Consider the following 15,621-nt stretch of genomic DNA (forward strand, 5'->3'; position numbering starts at 1 on the left):
GAGATGATCTGTTACTGTGATTGATGGGTGTCGTTAGATGATCTTTTGTGTGCAGTGATCATTGGTCCTTGTGGCTGGGTAGAGTTTGTTGACCTTTTGCAGGCTGTATTTTTCAGTGCTGGAGCCAGGCTTTGTTGAGTTTTAGACTTTCTTCTTTTTTGTTGAAGCTCTGCTGGTGTTTGTGGATTTCAATGGCTTCCCTGTGCAGTCTCACATAATGGTTGCTGGTGTTGTCCAGTACTTCTGTATTTTGAAACAGAATTTCATGTCCAGCTTGTTTCAGGGCATGTTTAGTTACTGCCGATTTTTCCAGTTGTTTTAGTCTCATGTTCTTTGAATATCCCAAAATAAATAAAAACCAAACAAAAAGATGATAAAATAATATTGACATCTACAGTCTCTGGAATATCCTAGAAGTACAGTGGTGCCCTGCTTGACGATTACCTCGTTGTATGACAAATCCGGTGTACGATTTGAATGATGTTTCAAGGTTTTTTTTCATTTGATGACAATCGGTTCCCTGCTTCAGGAACTGATTTTTCACTTTACAATGATAAAAAACAGCTGATTGACGGGTTTTAAAAATGGCTGCCCGCTGTGCAAAATGACTCCCCGCTGTGTTCAGGACAGATTGCTTGCATTACAGGCACCAGAAAATGGCTGCCCTATGGAGGATCTTCACTGGACGGTGAGGTATTTCACCCATTGGAACGTATTAACCAGTTTTTAATGCATTTCAATGGGCTTTTTACTTTCGCTTGACGACGATTTCATTCTACAGCGATTTTGCTGGAATGGATTATCGTCGTCAAGCGGGGCACCACTGTATGTGAAACAACATGGAAATCATATGTTTTGATATCTGCCAAGGATCCACATATTGAATTTTCTCTCTTTTCTTCTTCTTCTTTTGGTAGTTAGTGAAGGGGCCTTGACCTGCACTAAATATTTTACTGAAATGAAAACCATTAGACTCATTAAAATAGGGAGAGAGAGAGAGAGAGAGAGAGCAGTCAGTAGAAACCTGCACTAGTAGCTATCCCTAAATCTGACCCTTACCTGTGCTTTCTGCTTTCCTCTATGCTACTGTGAAGGTGTGCAATTGGCCACTAGGGTAAAACCGCCCCACCCCCAATAGCTGACATACTGGGCTCTAAACAGTAAATAACCTAGCTGGATAGCTCATTTTCTTCTCCCTCCGTACCTAGTAGGCTGCACCTCTGATTAAGCAAAATGAATTGGGCCAACCCCGCCTCTGAGTCTCTCTCTCTTTCTTTTTTGTCATGCTTGGCTGTTGTCTCTAAGGCCTGTGACTCATTCTGTCAACTCTTTCTGGAAAGAGTGTGTTTGTGTACTGTATTTATATTTCTTACGTTTGCGTACAGTATGCCACACACAAATAGCTTGTGTGACTGAGGCAGCACCTTCCCCCTGAATTGCTGAATTGAGCTGCTCCTATTGTATGTGGTGAAAGGGGAAATAGCAAAAAGCAGCCTATGTTTATATTTGAGTTTTCTGGGATGAATGTGGTATTAGTCTTTTGTTTTTGCTATAAAAGAGCTGTGAGAGGGTGCAGGTGCAAAGCATGCCTTCATGTTCAGGGCTGGGAAACCGCTCTAACCTTCTAGGCCTGTGGTTGCCAACTTTGGGCAACCCAGGTTTCCTTGGACTGCAGCTCCCAGAAACCCTGGCCAGCACAGCTGGTGGTGAAGGCTTCTGGGAATTGTAGTCCAGGAGCACCTGGATTATTTTAAAATAAGATTCCCTAAAATGGGGAACCACTGGCCTCCGTTAGAGTGGTTTCCCAGCATCCATCCCAGAAGGAACTGAAATGAGCACAGAAATTTGTAGCGAGTGAAGTGCAGAAGCCAAGCGTGCTTTCACAAAGAGCGTTCAGCTCTGCTGTAACATTTGCCAACCGTGACTTTCCACTACCTTTGGGATTCCTTTCGAATTTAACTTTGGACCTCCTCGAATCCCCTTTAAAAAACAAACCACAGCCAGACCGGGATCCCTGACACTGAGGGGAAAAGAGCTCTAGAGAGTACATTAATCTCGTGTTCAGGGTGCGGGACTTTTTGTGTGTGGGGGGGGGGGCTCGCGGAGACAGAGAAGGGCGCACTGGATTTGGGTGTGCGTGTGTCTTGGAAACTGAAGGGCGGCTGGTAGCACTGACCGCCAGACACGAGCGGCCAAGAAAACACGCGGGCTTTCTTCTTTCTGCAGAGGCAGGACGCGGGCTCGCCCGGCCGCCGGCGGAGACGGCGCGTCATTAGCATTCCGTTCCACGTGTTGCTTGTTGTGGGCGCCACAGGTTTCCCACCTGTGAGGCGCGCCGCACGGCTCCTTCCGAGGCGGAACCGCGCTTCCCTCGCCGGCCGCTGAGGGGAAAGAAGGGACAGGGCAGCTAGCCCGGGCTCTCTGATAGGAGCGGGCCCAGGCCAGCCAGCCCAAGCTCGACCCCCTCTTCCTGAAACCCCGCCTTCCTGCTTTCGGCGGCGGTTGCTGCTGCTGCGGCCGTCGCCGCTGCCGACTCGGTGGTAGGAAATAGTCGCGGGCAGAAGCTCGACGTGTCCGGAAAGGGGCGCGCGGCTTGGCTACCCCACCGGCAGGCACCTCCGCCTGGGTCCCCCCCCCCTCGCCAGCCATGCTCGACCCGTCCTCCAGCGAGGAAGAGTCCGAGGAGGTGCTGGAGGAAGAGAGGCGGGATGGGCCGACGACGGCGCCCGGCAGCGGCAGCAACAGCTCGCAGCGCTCCTTCCCGGCCGCTCCCCGAGATTCCGGGCGGCCAGGAGGGAACGCGGCGGCGGCGGCAGCCAGACCGGTCAGCCCCAGCCCTTCGGTACGCAGTGAAGGCAGGGAAGAGCAGGAGCGGCTGCAGAAGGAGGAGAAGGAGCGGCGGCTCCGACTGCAGCTGTACGTCTTCATCGTGAGGTGCATCGCCTACCCGTTCAACGCCAAGCAGCCGACGGACATGGCCCGGAGGCAGCAGAAGGTGAGGCGCGCTCGGCCGCAGGACGCCGACTTCCCTCTCCGCCCTCCTTTGTTTTGCTTCTGGGCTCGGTCCGGCTTTGCCCTTTCTGCCGAGAGAGAGCTTTCCCCTCCCACTTTCCGCCTTCATAGCGATCAGGGCAGCGCAACTGGCACCTGGTAGCCCAAGCCCCCGGCGTCGGGGAGAAATCCAGCAGGGCTCCCCATTAACTTCTGCTGGGGGCTGCGCCCGATCCCTTCCCCGCCTCTTTCAGTCGGTCCCGAAGTCTTTCCAGGCTGCCGCCCCGTAATGTTCTGGGTCACACGCACGCGATGCAGCTGAGGAAGGTGACCCTTGAGAAAAATGCCTCAGGCCATGTTTACGATCGCTGCCTGTCCAGCTAGATCGGATGTTGCAGAGCTTTTTCTTATTCCTTCTTTTTTTTCTTTTTTTAAAAACTGCAACAGGTAGCGCTTCCCTCTGTTAGTTAACGCTGGCCGGACTCTGCCGCGCTTTAAGCGAACTGAACTCCCTAAACAGTACGTGGCCCCGTTAACTGGCTGCGGTACTGTAGTTATAGGAGGTCGTTCAAGTGCGCTCTGAACACCGCCAACCCGTGTATGTTTATTCCGATGTAAGTCGTGTTGAGTTCACCGGCTTGTAGGTAAGTGGGCAGAGGATTGTAGTCTAAGAGCTCTTCTTAGGAAAACAACATCACGCTGGTGATCGCCACAGAGGGAGTGAGCAAGTCAGAAGATGTATCCTGCCCAACAATCCTATGCAGAAAGAGGAATCAGTAAGGCTCAGAAGTAACGCTGAAGACGTTTCTCCCAGGCAGCTCTAGAGACCTTAATTAGGCAGAGCTCTCAAAATTAAATGTGGATAGGACAGAATGGATAGTTGAAATGGGGGTGCTAGGGAGGCAGTAGCTTCAGTCTGAATTCACTAGGTCTTACTCACCGATAATCATCATAGTTTGAAGCTCAGACAATGTGTATTTCATTAAACAGCTTCCCAAAGTTATAGTCACAGAAATCACTCGATGGTTTGTTATGTTGTAATATACCAGCGCTCGCAGTTCTTAAAACCTGCATTGATGTTGATTTTCCCCCCTCTCCTACTTAAACTCCCTTGACATTGAAGGTGATATATAGTTTCTTTTGAAAGGCAGGTGGCTGAAAGCAGGTCTGCTGAGAGGAAATAATAGAGGAAAAATTGCTCCAGACAGGAGACATCCATTTTGTTTGGGTCTCTGGTGAAACTGGGTCTTAAGAAACCATCAGCCAATGAAATGAAGCTATTGACATTCTAATAAAAGGGAACAAAATTGTACCAGACTAGGCAGGCATTATTTCTGGAAAAGAATAGTACAGTCTCTTAATATGTAGCATCTTTTAGTAGCCCTATGCATGATGAATGATTGATTGCTTATTTTACTGTGTCACTGAACAGGAAAGTATTGATTTTGCCCAACTTTTAAATGGCATGTTGCATAGATTGAGGGATTCACATCTGGAATGTAAGCTGTTTTCAGTTCTTCTGGCTCCTTTAAGCAACATTTTATTTGATTAAAATGAATTTGGTGATTTTAAAGGGTGGGTCCCAATATAGTGCTAGTTTCCAGGGGTATATTTCTGGAATACTGAGGAAGCCGCTTAAGAGAAAGGCTATAGATCAATGAGAGAGCACATTACTTAGCATGTAGGTGCCATACATACACTCCTTGGCATGTACAGGTAGGCTTGGAATAACCACCTATCTGAAATGTTTAAAACCTGCTGCCAGTTGTTGTACACAGTAATGAGCTAGGCAGTCTGACTTGATGTAAGGCAATATCTTTACATTGTTAACTTGCTGATTTGATGCAGGGCACCCTGAGATTTCAGATGATAAAGGGATATAGACTGTCGGCCTAGGACTTGGGAGGCTCATGTCTGCCACCCTACCTCCAGAGAGTTTCCCGCTCAGTCCACTTTTTTGAACATCTCATGTACCTTGAAAACACTGTTAGGGTTGCCATACATCAAAATTGACATGACAGCACATAAGAAGAGTAGTTTTTTTGTGGTTGATTTTTGACAGCTTATGTTTGTTGAACTGGCATCAGAAGATTCTAAGTAATTTTTCTAACACTGTTTAGTAGTTTAAGGTTTGGCTCTCAGATTGTAGCAAGCAAAGCTGTGCTATATCTTTCACGTTATAAAGTAACTCACCTTGAATCTTGTGACCATCTCTGTAACGTAAATGGGTCTACCCATCCTTTCTTCTTTGAACAAACTATTCCGAAAGATACCTGAAGTAAGCTTCTTAGTAAACTCTCAATGTTTTCTTTCCTTCAGCCTTAGCAATAATATGATATACTATCATTTGTGTCTTTGTCTTTATTTCATGCTTAGCTTATATTGACCGAGGGAGGGAAAAAGAGTGATGAGAGTTAATGTAAGGTCAGTAGAGAACATTGTTAGATGAAGCAATTAAAAACTCTGATGGAATTAACCCCAGAGAGCTGACTAAATAACAGGTGTCGGGTGAAAAACATATGACATCTTACCTCAAACTAAAGAAAGCCTGTAATCATTATTCAGAAAGGATGGCTCTGTGTGCAATAATTAATGGGCTCGTGTTTAATTTGCTTTGGGCATTTACATTTGGCATGAGCATATTAATTATTCTATCTTGCAGCAAAATTGTGACTGTAATAGAAGCTCATAGTTGTGATCATTAATCTTGTTTAACTGCTAGTACCAAGGTGTGTTTTTGTCTTCTTTGAAACCTTCCTCTTTTCCAATAAAATGTCGCAAGTTTTGCTTATTCCAATTGAAGTTTCATTTAAGTTGCCACTTCAAAATATTGACACAGCTGTTTGACAAACTGCTGTAGCATCTATGTATTGTGTAGGCAAACAATACTCAATTAATCAACAACAACATGGCTTGCAGTTACATTACACTGCAGACCCCCCCCCCCGGAAACCAGTTTTTTTTCAGATTAGTAGAGTACCATTTTTCGTTCTATAACACGCATCTGATGATAAGACTCACCTAATTTTGAAAAAAACTCCGCCCCAGCCAGCTCATCATCCGGAAGTGCTCCCTGCCCCGGAAGGGGAGAAGAAGGGCGGCATGGTGGCGATGTTGGCAGTGGGAAGCCAGTATTTGCTCCATAAGATGTACACACTTTTCACCCCACTTTTTTTGGGGGGGGAGTGCATCTTATGGAGCGAAAAATAAAGTAGTTTTTCTGTACCTTAGAGGATACTTAGTTGATAGAGTGACAGATAAGGACTCAGAAGGCCAGGGTTTGAATCGCCACTCAGCCAGGAAGGTCACTGGGGCTGTGGAACTGGTAAGATCACTCCTTAATAATCTTATTTACCTTGAAAGCCCTATTAGGGTCGCTGTAAGTTGATTCTGACTTGATGGCAAACAACAACAACAACTGAGAAAGTAAGTTGTGCCTGAACTGTTGAACCTTCAGATCTGCATTCTTCAGATCTCTCACACTTTAGTCATGTATCAGTGTTTGTTGTTCATACAGAATTTCATGGTCATTTTTATGTACAGTATCTAGAAAGCAGGGGATGTGGTGGCACTGTGGGTTAAACCGCAGAAGTCTCTGTGCTGCAAGGTCAGAAGACCAGCCGTTGTAAGATTGAATCCACATGACGGAGTGAGCTCCCGTCGCTTGTTCCAGCTCCTGCCAACCTAGCAGTTCGAAAGCATGTAAAAATACGAGTATATAAATAAGTTCCACCTCGGTGGGAAGGTAATGGCATTCCGTGTCTAGTTGCGCTGGCCACATGACTATGGAAACTGTCTTCAGACAAACACTGGCTCTGTGGCTTGGAAACAGGGATGAGGACCACGCCCTAGAGTTGGACATGACTGGACTAAATGTCAAGGGGAACCTTTACCATTCTAGAAATTAGTGGATTTAAAAGTTGGTTAACAAAAATGGATTTCCATTCCTCTAAATTCCAAAAAGATGCTAGCTTTTAAAACTCTGGAAGAGATAATAGATAATTTGCAGGGTAGTTTATTGCAATGTTTCTCTATCTGGGTTCCCCAGATGTTCTTGGACTAAAACTCCTAGAAGCCTTCGCTTCTAGTTATGCTGGCCAGGATTTCTGGGAATTGTAGTAGTCCAAGAACATCTGGGGAACCAAGGTTGGGAACCACTGGTCTCTTGAATCTTCCATTCTCCTTTTTATTTCATGTACTTCCCTTCCATAATAAGCAGTCCTCTTTGACAACCAAGACACTTATTGGAGCAGAGTGGGGCTGTAGGGTGCTAATCATTGCAGCCATAGTGGGGTCATCTACCTCCTGCATCTCATGGATTATGGTGCCATTTTGATCTTGATGATGTTTACAAACAGAGCAATAACATAGTTCCATAACTATGATTTGAAAAAGGCTGGCAGGAAAGTCCCCCTAATAATATAGTAATATAATTTGTGCTGTTAAGTCAATTCAGGCCTATGGCAACCCTTTCCAGGATTTTCTAGGTAGAGAATACACAGAAGTAGTTTAGCATTGCCTTATTCAGGGGGCATCCTCTGGTTGTGCAGCTTGCCCATGACTATGCAGGGTGGTTCTACTCTCTGGAGGCGCAGTGGGGAATCAAACTTCTGACCTCCAGTTCCACAGCCAGATACCTAAACCACTGAGTTATCCATCTAGCCCTTAACAATATACCCCATATCCTATATAAGCTTTCCTGCAGTAGTGAGCTCTGGAAGTCTTATGTCTGAACATGTTTAGGTCTCCCTTCCCCAAATAACATTATTAAGCTTCAGGTTTACAAATCTAAAGTTGCAATATTAAGCATAAATGGCTTGAAATATGTCTATGGCATTAGCTGTTCTAAAAATTACAGTTGCTGACTATGACTCAGATTAAAACACAGGGTCTTGACATATATGTTTTGTTTTCCTAAAATTGCCCAATATTGTTATTCCAAGCTTCCAGTTCCTTCTGTGCTCTAGGGTATAGACAAATGTTGTTTATCAGTTTCTTTATATGGTGTTATACACAGCCTTACATCCTCTCATTCTTTTACTGCTTTCAAAAAGGGAAACAGACTGTGATCTACATCCCTACTTCAGGTACACATACCAAAAGGTAGTCATGTTGAGACGGCCTAAATTGATGAGAACGGGAAATTCTGTTAGTGTTCTTTCCACCTGTAGAGTATAAACCCCTGGAATGAATGGGATTTACAGAAAGCTTAGCTAATTTTTCTAATATTTCTGCAGGGATACTCTAATTTCAACAAGCAATGGATTTATGCTTCTATTTAAAAAATAAGAATAGTTCTTTCCAAAGCCTCCACTGTATGCTGGTCTCCATAAAAGCAAGTCATGTGGCCTTGTTTCACCAGTGTCTCAAGCTGTCTTGTTATCTGAGGCAGGAGTAGAGGCACAGTTGCTGCCTCCATCTGTACAGCCAGCCATACAGATGCTTCTATAATGGCATCTCCTTATCTGTCCTCCATGCTTTGTTTTTTTTTTTAAAAGTATAATCAAGATCAGTTTTGCATATTGATGCACCAGGCAGTTTGAGTGGCCAGCACTCCTTTAAGGTGGGCTGCAGGTGATAAGGCAAAGGGTGTGATGTTCTGGCATAAGTGAGACAGGGATGGAGGCCTGGAGAGAAAGAGAGAGTGCCGGCACAGTGGCAGAGGGTTTGATTTCTTATAGCTGAGCTTCTGTAAGTTCTCTGAGATACCTGACAGTTTATCAAAGGAACAGGCAGCAGTGACACCTTCCCAAATCTTGCCTTATTGTTACTGTTGGACCATCTGGCAACCACTTTTGTGAACCTTTCTTTCACACCCTTGGCAACAGCCTTTCTTCTGTGGCAACATCAACTGCTTTTTCTCTCTCTCTCTGAAATATCCAGTAGGGAACAAGATGCAAACCATGTTATTGAAACTTAAACACTTCCATCTAATTTTTTAAAAAAATCCTTTGAAGTTATTGGGTGTTTTTATATCTCTTTCGAAAAGGTTACCAAATCCCTTCTGTGGGACCCCAACACTTAATTTTACGAGGCAAGTTTCATTAATGTGTTTTAATAGTTTCTAGATGTGAGGAGCTTTAATTCAGTTTCTTAACTGGAAATGAGGTTTAGTTACATCAGGAAGAAAAATGACTACTAATACATGTTAAGTTAATTTTGGCATACCAGTTGCCCCACAGGAGTAAACCGCTTCTTCCCTGTGCTTAAAGAATTTGAGTTCTAACTGGCATAACTACTATTTTCTGATAATTTGTGAATGCAGACACAATATATATGAAAATTAATTTGAAAATTTATGCATTGTGACGAACTATAGCATTCCCTATTTCCTTCTTTCTGCCACCTCATCCTTCTTGTTGAGCAATACAGTGGTGCCTTGCATTACGACGTTAATTCGTTCCAGCGAAATTGCTGTAAAACAAAAACGTCGTAATGCGATTTTAAAAAGTCCATAGAAATGCATTAAAACCCAATTAATGCGTTCCTAGGGGCTTGAAACTCACCGTCCAGCGAGGAACCTCCACAGCGTGGCCATTTTCGCTGCCTGTGCAGCGAGGAATTCGTGCCAGAAGTAAGACACACACACACTATTAGGAATGCATTACAGATCGTGCAAAGTACTGAGTCACTGGTAACACATTACTGGAAAAGTAACCAGTATCACCTGACATACAACTTGTTGAAAGTAGCATTGAACTCATTATGTTCTAAATTCTGCATCAGCAAATTAGAACCAGCTGTTCAGCTGTGGTAAACTCAAGTTTCTGACTTCCTTTAGAGAGTCAGTCCATCTAGTATTTGGTCTTTCTTTTTTCCTGCTGCCTTCAACTTTTGCCAGCATTATTGTTCCCCCTCCCCCCAAGAATCTTGTCTTCTCATACATTGTGATCGGAAATACTAGTCTCCAGTGACACATCCTTACATTTGAGTATCAGTTCTGATCTCTTCAGTTGAATGAGGTTTCAGTGCCAGCAGTAATTGATTTTGATAACAGTTTGTGCAGTTCTTGAAGTGGACTGAAATGGTTTATTATTCTATGGGTTCTATGCCTCTGTTGGAATAAAGCAAACTAGGTCCTGCTGCAATGTTTTTCAGACATAAAATTGTGTAATTGGCCCCATCTGACAACATTCTGTCAGCATAGCAAGGTTATGCTCAAAATCCTACAAGGTAGGCTTCAGCAGTATGTGGACCGAGAACTCCCAGAAGTACAAGCTGGATTCCGAAGAGGCAGAGGAACTAGAGACCAAATTGCTAACATGCGCTGGATTATGGAGAAAGCCAGAGAGTTCCAGAAAAATATCTATTTCTGCTTCATTGACTATGCAAAAGCCTTTGACTGTGTCGAGCACAGCAAACTATGTCAAGTTTTTAAAGAAATGGGAGTGCCTGACCACCTTATCTATCTCCTGAGAAACCCATATGTGGGACAGGAAGCAACAGTTAGAACTGGATATGGAACAACTGATTGGTTCAAAATTGGGAAAGGAGTACGGACAGGCTGTATATTGTCCCCCAGCTTATTTAACTTATATGCAGAATACATCATGCGGAAGGCTGGACTGGAGGAATCCCAAACCGGAATTAAGATTGTCGGAAGAAATATCAACAACCTCCGATATGCAGATAATACCACTCTGATGGCAGAAAGTGAGGAGGAATTAAGGAACCTTGTAATGAGGGTGAAAGAGGAGAGTGCAAAAAATGGTCTGAAACTCAACATCAAAAAAACTAAGATCATTGCTACTGATCCCATCACCTCCTGGGAAATAGAAGGGGAAGATATGGAGGCAGTGACAGATTTTATTTTCTTGGGCTCGATGATCACTGCAGATGGAGAGAGCAGCCACGAAATGAAAAGACGCCTGCTTCTTGGGAGGAAAGTGATGACAAACCTTGACAGCATCTTAAAAAGCAGAGACCTCACCTTGCCAACAAAAGTCTGAATAGTCAAAGCTATGGTTTTTCCTGTCGTGATGTATGGAAGTAAGAGCTGGACTATAAAGAAAGCTGACCGCTGAAGAATTGATGCCTTTGAATTGTGGTGCTGGAGGAGGCTCTTGAGCGTCCCCTGGACTGCAAGGAGAACAAACCTATCAATTCTAAAGGAAATCAACCCTGAGTGCTCACTGGAAGGACAGATCCTGAAGCTGAGGCTCCAGTACTTTGGCCATCTCATGAGAAGAGAAAACTCCTTGGAAAAGACCTTGATGTTAGGAAAGTGTGACGGCAACAGGAGAAGAGGACGACAGAGGATGAGATGGCTGTACAGTGTCTGCGAAGCAACCAACATGAATTTGACACAATTCCGGGAGGCAGTGAAAGATAGGAGGGCCTGGCGTGCTCTGGTCCATGGGGTCACGAAGAGTCGGACACGACTAAATGACTAAACGATGACAACAACAACATTCTGTAGACTAAGGAGACTTTGTGTTCCATACTAGGAGTACAAAATCTGGTAATGATGGAGACATAAGACTGCAGCTTCTGCTAATTTGTTTCTCATTTGTTTACCGGTAAATAGTCTTTCCTTTTGTGAAAATGTCATGATGTATGGATTGTATTCCTATGTTTTTCCAATTTGAAGAATGAGTACTTTGTCCTGGTAGCAAAAAAAAAAGGCATTGGAAAATAACTGGAGAAGGGGGTGAAAATGCTGGGGCCATTGTCTTACACTGGTTCTTCTGTATAAGTAATGTAGGCAGCAGTAATGGATTGTTAATCTTTTTAATTTCTAATCTCTGAGGAACTCAGAGATGTAAAGGTAAGTTATTCTGCTATTAAGGATTCTATTTTCATCATCAGCCATTGCCTGTCCAAGTAATTAGGAGCCAAATTTAAAATATTATAAAGATTAAAAAGCATGATATTTTACTATATCTGGGGATACTAGATATAGCATTAATGATTTGGAAATTCTGGGGATTTTGTTAAGAAAAATAATTTGTTCATTGATTTCTTCCAATCCTGGATAATGTTATGTGGTAATAATATAGGAAGGGTTTGTACTGTGGGAAGGGGGGGCTAATGTGGACAATATAACGAATGTAGCTGTAGCAGTCCTTCTCAATCAGAATGTAGTTAATTTAGACCATTTAGAAGGCTAAGTTTTTTACTTGCATCCAATGCGCCCTCTAATTTTCCAGTAGTATTGGGCAGGAGCCCCACCCTGCACACTCGAGGTTCCAGCTACGACTGAAAACAGTTGGACAGCAACAAGCCCTCAGTTGTGTGGGACTGATGTAGTGCTGCACAGTTGCACAACTTAGTTGCACCCATGGTGGTTTTTTCTTCTCAATTTCACTAAATCTTTAGAATTTCTAATACCTAAATACTTCATAGATAAAAATGCTATATTTAATCCAGTTAAAATGTCTAAGCATATTTTTACACTAAGCTTCCAATTTTCCTCAATTAATTTGTAGTTCTGCAACAGATCCATAGCTTTTACGTTCCCTAATCATTTCTGCTGCTTCATCATTTGAGACTGAAGGGGAGAGGACAATGTTGTTAACAAATAAGCCAATTTTGTATCTTATTTCCCTAGCTCCCACACCACACAACTATTGAATTTGTCTTACATGTTCTGCTTAATGTTCCATTTCCATTGCAAATAGGAAGAGGAGACAAGACCAATCGGGATTCCTTCCACAAAGGCAGATGAAAAATAATATAAGGATAATCTTAAATACTTTGGAATACTATGAAGCTCATCCGGGAAAGCAAATGGCTATGATATTCTTGGATGCAGAGAAAGCTTTTGATAATCTGAATTGGAATTTTATGCTACACCAATTGGAAGTGCTACAAATTAGAGAAAGATTTTTGAAATTTATTAAAGCACTCTATACCCAGCAAAAAGCAAAATTTACAATCAATGGAGAGCTGATGAAAGAAATACAAATACAGAAAGGTACAAGACAGGGGTGCCCACTCTCTCCATTACTATTCATTCTTACTTTAGAAATATTAATTGAGCAAATTAAAGATAAAAAGGAAATAAAAGGACTGAAAGTAAGAGGTCATACTTTTAAGCTCCAAGCTTTTGCAGATGATCTAGTTATTATATTGGAGGATCTAATGAACTCAATTGAAGACCTGATGGAGATGTTGATGAATTTTGGTGATATGGCAGAGAATGAAAATAAACCATAAGAAAACAAAAATACTTGTTAAAAATATGAGAGATCAAGAACGACAGAAATTAATAGAAAGGACTAACTTTCAATAATTTTTTGCTTTGAATACAAGAGGGATATTGTTACTGTGCTCATTTTTCCCTTTTAATTTTTTGCGCCAGCACCGCTGCTGGTAATTTTATTGCCCCAGCTGCTTAATGACTTCTTATAGTGCTTAGTTTTTAATTTACATTGCTTTGTTCATATTGGCAGAAATTTTAATAGCGATCCCTCTAATAATAGCCGTTGTAGTATCCCAGACTTATGGCTTGTGTAAGATCTGAGGTAGGATTAGTTTCAAAATGATATTCTAGTTCAGTTTTATTTTTTTTTTCCAGCCTTGTCTTGTTGATTCAGTAAACAAGGATTAAATCTCCAGCAAGAAAACTTTGGCTGATCTTGTTCTATTTTTAGAATCAGGTGAGTGGGCACATGGTTGCATATTGTTTGCAGACCTACAGCTGCATCTTTAAAAAAAATTGTAGAAGTTTTAAGAAGTATTATATAGTCTGTTTGAGAGAGTTCCTTATGGTGTAGGAAAGATATATATGATCACATTATCTGGGATGCAGGAATCTAAATGACTGCTTTTATATAATAGGCCCAACTGAACATAGGCTAGAGTCCGTTGGAAAGCCTACTGAATGGCAGTGGCAGCAGAGAAGAAATCATTCTTCTCTGCCACCATTGTGTCTACACAGAATTGTCCAGCAGAGCTTTTCCAAGTGATCAAGAGCCTGTTACATGCTGGCCCTCAGGAAGAGAACACAGACTACTCTGTAGCCTGCTGTGAAGAATTTGTGCGCCACTTTGCTGGCAAAATTGCTTGGATTTTCTCTGACTTAGACGCTATAGTTGATACAGATCCAGTGATTGTTACTTTAGCTCCTGCTTGTCCTGTGTTAATGGATATATTTCAGTTCTTGCAGCCTGAAGATGTGGACAGGGCCTTTGGAAAGGTGAGAGTTTCCACATGTGTGTTGAACCTCTTGGCTTATAAAAGCCCCTGTGGGGGACTGGCCAAGTGGCTAGGAGTAGTGGTGAATGCCTCCTTCCAGCAGAGCAGGATCTTATAGTGCTTAAAAGAGGCTATAGTAAGACTGTTGCTGAAAAATCTCTCATTGAATCCCATGGTATCAGATAAGCATCAGCTAGTTTCAAACGTTCAGTTCCTCGGCAAGATATTAGAGTGTGTGTGGCTTGTCAGTTTACAGAGTTCTGGATGAGTCAGATTATCTGGATTCATTTCAGTCTGGCTTCTGGCCTGGTTATGGAACAGAGAATGCTTTACTTCTCCTTGGCAGATGGCTTATGCTGGAAACTGGACAGGGGAAATGTGTCCCTGTTGATTCTGTTGGGTCTCTCAGCAACTTTTGATACAATCAGCCAGCCATGGTATCCTTCTGGACTGTCTCTCTGCAATGAAACTTGGGGGCACTGTTTTATTATGGCTCCAGTCCTTCCTGGAGGGGAAAACTCAGAAGGTGGTGCTGGGAGACTCCTGTTTAATGCCTTGGCCATTGGCTTGTACTGTCTGTCAGGGTTCTGTTTTCTCTCTGATATTATTTATCATATACATAAAAGCACTAGGAAATGGTTTACGGGGTTTGGAGTCATAAGTATGGGGGTTGATACCCTTATCTCTCCTTTTCATCTAATTCAAGAAAGCTATTTTAGTTCTAACTCAGTGTCTGGTGTCATTAATGGATTGGATGCAGGTGAATAAATGGAAGCATACCCCATATATGGCTGAGGTTCTCCTGGTCAGTTAAAGGGCATATCATGCTGGATGGGGTTACACCTCCACCTAAAAATACACACAGGTTTACAGTTTGGGTGGATCTGCTCTTGGATTCACCTCTGAGCCTGGATGTTCGAGTCTTGGTAGTGGCTATAAATGCATTTGCACATTAAAACTAGTATGTTAGCTGTACCTGTTCTGGAGATGTCTGACTTGGCCATGATGACACATGCCTTAGTTACATTCTACTGTAGCATGTTATATGTGGTGCTACCTTTGGAAAGTACAGTGGTATCTCAACCTGTGAACATTTCGACCTACGTACGGCTCTGTTCGCAAAAGTTTGCATCGACTTGCGAATGGAGCCTCGACCTACGAACAAAAAAAAGGCAGGGGAAAAGGGTGGGAAATTCAAATTTCCCCTGCCTTTTTTCCATTCCATTCAGACCGTTGGTGGTGAAGAGGCTGCTCTTTCGCCCCAACAGTTAGGAAAAGGGACCCCCAGGAGGCCTCCAGTGGCATCGGAGACCTCCTGGGGGTCTCCCATCACCACGATTGGACCCCCCGGAGGCCTCCAGAGACCTCCGAAGGCACTGATCATGGTGGCGGGGACCCCCCAGGACATCTCTTATGGCGGCGGGAAAGCCCTGGGAGACCCGGGGGTCCAATCATGGCGGTGGGGGAGCAGTTTTAAATTTCCTGCCCTTT

General features: G+C 43.3%; 1 protein-coding gene across 13 annotated transcripts in view; it reads left to right on the forward strand.

Moving 5' to 3' along the window:
• Positions 1-2,516: 2,516 nt before the first annotated feature.
• The window catches only part of CADPS2 (calcium dependent secretion activator 2), a 371,478-nt gene continuing 358,373 nt past the window's right edge, over positions 2,517-15,621 (forward strand). For all 13 annotated transcript variants that reach the window (XR_012087419.2, XR_012087420.2, XR_012087421.2 and 10 more), the window contains exon 1: positions 2,517-2,995. Coding sequence is in view for 10 of the 13 variants with exons in the window: in XM_020803108.3 (XP_020658767.3) it covers positions 2,648-2,995 (348 nt within the window). In the remaining 3 variants the exon portion in view is untranslated. The remainder of the gene's footprint in view (positions 2,996-15,621) is intronic.

The sequence above is a fragment of the Pogona vitticeps genome, chromosome 5 (assembly GCF_051106095.1).
Source record: "Pogona vitticeps strain Pit_001003342236 chromosome 5, PviZW2.1, whole genome shotgun sequence".
Lineage (NCBI taxonomy): Eukaryota > Metazoa > Chordata > Lepidosauria > Squamata > Agamidae > Pogona > Pogona vitticeps.